Source organism: Limulus polyphemus, unplaced genomic scaffold (genome assembly GCF_000517525.1).
Source record: "Limulus polyphemus unplaced genomic scaffold, Limulus_polyphemus-2.1.2 Scaffold600, whole genome shotgun sequence".
NCBI lineage: Eukaryota > Metazoa > Arthropoda > Merostomata > Xiphosura > Limulidae > Limulus > Limulus polyphemus.
The window spans coordinates 198796-204278 of record NW_013666210.1 but is presented as its reverse complement, the minus strand read 5'-3'; the positions used below and the strand labels follow the sequence as shown (position 1 = coordinate 204278).

General features: G+C 33.1%; 1 protein-coding gene across 4 annotated transcripts in view; it reads right to left on the bottom strand.

Moving 5' to 3' along the window:
- LOC106459389 (band 4.1-like protein 5) overlaps positions 1-1599 on the bottom strand; it is a 69902-nt gene extending 68303 nt beyond the window's left edge. For all 4 annotated transcript variants that reach the window (XM_022385860.1, XM_022385862.1, XM_022385861.1 and 1 more), the window contains exon 1: positions 1223-1599. In XM_022385860.1, the coding sequence (XP_022241568.1) occupies positions 1223-1390 (168 nt within the window). In that variant the 5' untranslated portion in view covers positions 1391-1599. The remainder of the gene's footprint in view (positions 1-1222) is intronic.
- Positions 1600-5483: the final 3884 nt, after the last annotated feature.

Below are 5483 nucleotides of genomic sequence, written 5' to 3'. Positions count from 1 at the left end.
ACGTGTGTCTTTACCGGTACGGTACGTCGGTGGTAGGTACGTACAGGACGTACTAGTAGCGTAGTATATATATATATATATATATATATATATATATACGTATATTAATACATAATTGTATATATTAATAACATTAAGAATAATAATAACGGCTGTACAAGAAATCGGCTGTTCGCTTTTTTACTGACGCTTCTTAACAATTCTTAACATTCTTTATGATTTTTAGTAGAACCCAAGTACAATAGTTATTGAACTTTGTATTACTACAGTTTCATATCAGTAAATACGTTAAATATTTCAAGGTTTTATAGTAAAGTGTATTAAAGAAAACCTAAAGCTACTCGTACTACTATCTCATATCGCTGACGTTTTACTAAATTAATTGTCTCGCTTCGTGTCGCTAATTACATTAGTGAGTGCCACCTTTTTAAGCCCAAAACAAATATTATATCCCTTTTGTTCTTCTACTCTATCTACAGAGATGAGAATAAGTAAGTAAAAATTGAAAATCAAAGTAGAACGGTGCTTGATTAAGCAATCTGATGTTACAGTAAGAAGTACATTTGTTTTTCCGCATAGCTCAGTTTTTCTAAGTGGGGTTATGTTAATTAACCTTTTTCAACACTTCACTCCAGAAGATCAATATCCTTACAACAGTACAGGTAAGCTCTTTACATTAATAAATATATATTTAAATTTCTACCATCGGCGTACAACTTCTCAACATTGAAATGCATAAGCTGCTAATATAATGCATCATAGTCTACATTTTTAATGTGTTTTTTTTATTAAAATACTTATATTTAAAACCAATATTTGCGAATACATTATACAGTATTTTATATCACTCGTGAAATATATTTGAGGGCTAAAGTTATAAAAAATTTAAAAACTTAACTGAAATTAAATTATGATACTAAATATAATACTGTTTACCGTGATAGTCTGGGTTATTTTAATACAAATTTACTTGCTTAATATAATATTTATGAACTTGTGTGTTTAACTTTAAGTTTAACGTTAAACTTAAATTATGATCAACCTTTTAAGTTCTACTCACTTCTACTTCTAGTACTATTAGTATTACTAGTACAAGTAGCACGACAACTACTGCTAATACATAATTGTAATACTACAGAGTATGAACACAAAAGTTAAATGCAATGTATAAAAAATAAACTGGATATAGTAGTGATCGTGGAAATAAATTAAAAGAACTTACCAGCACATCAATTGACATATCAGACCCGTCTAACAAAATAACTTTACATGGTAGCACATGTTTACTAGGCTTTGTGGTATATGATGGCGTGTAAATTTGTCTTTTACTAGTTTTACTTTTAGCAGTTCGGGACGCCCTGCCGAACCGTTTACTCAGGAATCTTAACATTATTTGTGTTTTTGAACGTTATCACAAGTCTCAGGGACTACATGGATATTATTAGTTTGAATTAATGTTTAGAAAATAAAAGCATCACCCCTAACATCTGTCTAGTAGTAGTAGTAGTACCATCAATGTGTCATTACATTAACTACGCCATAACCATTCGTCCTCATGTCACTATCGCATAACGTTATCCTTCACGCTCTCCACTTTCATTTCCACTATTTCTCCTTTCACACATTCAACTGTTTTGTAGACTCAGTCAGTAATCCGCATGCGCGAGAGGATTCTTACTTTTTAATAGCGCCATCTTGTAGCAATATTTTAATAAATGAATAGTAAATAGTATTATTTTCTAGCGCTTCACTGACATTTATTTCATTTTTCTTTATGTATCGATGCTAACACAATATCTACATAAAATAAGCCTTTGGTAAGAACATAAAAAGTGTATATGAATGCGTGCAAAAGCTTCCAGTTCAACAGGTAATCAAAATAACGTTAAATTGTGATTTTGGTTCTTTATTCACTTCACACGAACATTTCAAAAATCCGTTGATTCACTCAAACTTTGAATTCACCTAGAAGCATATCATTCAGACTAACTCTAATACCATGAGTAAAAAGATGGCTCCTTATTCATGTATTCTGTAATACTTTTGTATTTTGTATTATTTTAAATAGATATCACAGACTTAAGCTTTTTTCGTTTTTTTTTTAAATTATTTTTACAAATTTTCTTATTCGAATGTGTTAGTGTGCTTTCTTTATACGTCATAATTGCAACTAAGAGTACATATAAAATGTCTTGAAGTGGAAGTGACTTAATTTGCAGATTATGTCAAAGTTCATCATTACGACTAAATATTTGACATTCTTTAACAGAGCTTGAGAAAAATCTTTCTGTTTTCGTGTGATAGCAAAATATAAACTCGGAAAATGTATGTGAACTTTATCTGATTTAAAGTCGCAGAAGTTTAGAAATAGAAGAGTTTGTGTTTACGCATGTTCTTTTTAACAAAATTAATTATAAAAATTCAATTTTGGATTTGAAGCAATGATGTTTCTATACTTTGTAACAGCAAGAAATAAAGATCAGATACAGTTCACATGCTAGATAACTGATGTTATAGATGTTTTAGGTGTAAGATACAGCCATTCTTTATTGTATGTGCAACCGCTAGATATAGAAGCCTAATAAAATATTCAAAATGGTAGTGCTACAAAATAAAAATAAGCGGAGAGAATTCAAAGTGATGCATTAAAATTTGCAAAACAAAGCATGTAGAACGAGAAAAATTTTGCAAATATGAAACAAAAGCAACTAGGATATTACATTCACAGAATACCTTTTTTATCTTACTTTAGAGGAAAAAAGGGGTAATGCAGAAATATAATAAGAGAACTTCGTAATAAAATTGATAATTTTTGTTCAATTGCAGACATTTCTTTTGACTTTTAGCTAATGAACTTGAAAATCAATTTTGCTGGTAGGGAATGTCGTTAACCTGGTCAGAAATGTCACGTAGTTAAAAATCTCACTATTTTAAGACCTCTTATGCAAAAGTCGTGCGCTATGATAGACTTTAACCTTTACCAGCGGATGTCATCTTTGTTTTTGTTTTGTTTTGAATTTATGCACAAAGCTACACACAGGGCTATCTGTGCTCTGCCCACCACGGGTATCGAAACCCGGTTTCTAGTGTTGTAAGTCCGCAGACATACCGCTGTGCCACTGGGGGGGGGGGTCATCTCTATATAACCTGCAAGTTTGTTTGTTGTCAAGCGCAAAGCTACACAACGAGCTATCTGTATGCGTTATAAGTCTTCAGACTCGTTGATGAGCCATTCGGGCGGGGGGCAAATCTGAAAGACTAAAAATTATTTTTAATTCAAGAACAGCTCAAACGAATTCTTCTGATAAGCCGAACAAAATTTACTTTGAAATCGTATACTTTCGAAATAAAGTAGATCACGGCCTGAGAAGATCTGAGCTTGTCTTTATCCGCTTGGTCAGCTAAAAGAGAAATATTATATTTAACTACACAAAAACACACAAAGAAAAATTATAAGTGGTCTGGTCTTTGTTGAATACACCTTCCCAATCTCTAAAATTATTTAAACGAGTATAATTCAAAACACTACATAATTAAATATATCCATTAATATACTGCCAGAGAGAGAGAGTTTGTTTGTTTGTAGTTATGCACAAAGCTACACAATGGGCTATCTGTGCTCTGCCCACCACGGGTATCAAAACCCGGTTTCTAGCGTTGTAAGTCCGCAGACATACCGCTGTACCACTGGGGGGCTCCAGAGAGAGAGAGAGAAGAAAAAAAGTTATTTCAATTAATGAGACTAACATTCGCGGGCGAATGCAACATGTCTCCGCCACGCAATCCCAACATGACCAATATCAACGCCAGAAAATTCCTAAAAACACAGACAAATCGAAAACTGTTTATGTCACTGCTTGGGGCCTGCAAGAAGGAATCTTTATACCAGACCCCATATAAAGTGGTCGAAATATGGCCAAGAAATGAACCCAAACAATCTAAAATTACGCTTTTTGTGATTTTTGATCTCCCTTAAATAACAAAAAAGGGCATATCTCATTTTTGTATGTATATGTGTGGGACCTGTAAAAAAAGTATCTTTGTACCAAATCTCATGTAAATTGGATAACATACGGCAGAGGAATTGTAAAAAAAAACACCTAAAATTATGCTTTTTGTAGCATTTTGACTTCTTTAATTACTAAGAATGAGCAAGTCCACCATTTTTGTTTATCAAGGCGTGAAATCTGTAGAAAAGTATCTTTGTATCAAACTCCATGTAAATTGTCAAAATATGGCCAAGCAATTGACCCAAAAATCCAAATTTATGCTTCTTTGTGAGCTCTGACCCCCCAAAGAAGACTCAAAATAGGCAAATCCAACTTTTTTATGTCAGTGTTGAGCGCATGAAAATTTATTTTTGTACCAATTTTCATGTTGATTGCTGTAAATATGACTGCAAACTATACATTTTGACCTTTGACTCCATAAAATTGTTGAAAAGGCCTAATTCACAAAAATGAAAAACATATCTGGGCGTATTTGACTAAGGTATAACTTTACCAGGTTTCAAGTCAATCCACCGAGAAATGAAAGAATGTCGGTTGATTGAAAAGTGTTTAGAAGAAGAGAGAAATAAATAAAATTGGTTTGGTTTGAATTTCGCGCAAAGTTACTCTAGGGCTATCTGCGCTAACCCTTTCCTAATTTAGCAGTGATAGATAGAGGGAAAGCAGCTAGTCAACACCACTCTTGGGCTACTTACCAACGAATAGTGGGATGGACCGTCACTTTATAACACCCCCATAGCTGAAAGGGCGAGCATGTTTAGTGTGACGGGAACCCGCAGACTGCGAGTCGAGCGCCCTAACCACTTCGCCGTGCCAGGCCTCAGAAAGGAGAAGAAATAATAAATAATAGAAAACAGCATGTCTCTCTGCTGATACATAATTATCGTTCCTTTTTCTTTTTTTTAAACTAAAGTACGGAAACTATTATGATTTAAACGCAGACAAACATCCATTACTTGTGAGGACAAACTTAAATTCAAGCTTATTTAATATTGTAAGTGTGCAACATAAACCTAAAATATTTTAAACTGTGCAAATGCAATTTAATCCTTTATCTTTGAAATGATAATTAAAATTCATAAACATAATTATCGAAATAACACTCAACGAAAATATAATAATTACCATTTATTTATTTCAGACTATCGTGCCCATATTTTAATTACGTATTTATGTTTTTACTTCTGCTTATACTCGAACGATAATCAATTAATATTAATGTATTTCGTGATTGTTTCATTTATTTGCATTGACATCGCCCCTGATGGATTGCTCGATTTTCCAACAGATTGAACCACTGGCATAACTTGGCCAATACTGTATTCCAATCTTAAAGTTGTACCTCACTTATGTGCTCGATAAAGTAAAGAGTTGGGCTGGACCATCCAAGTTCAGAATCAGTAATTGGAGTGCCTATTTATAAGACCAGCTATTCCATGCCTGAAATGCTTGAGGAAACAGTCTGTCTTTTTT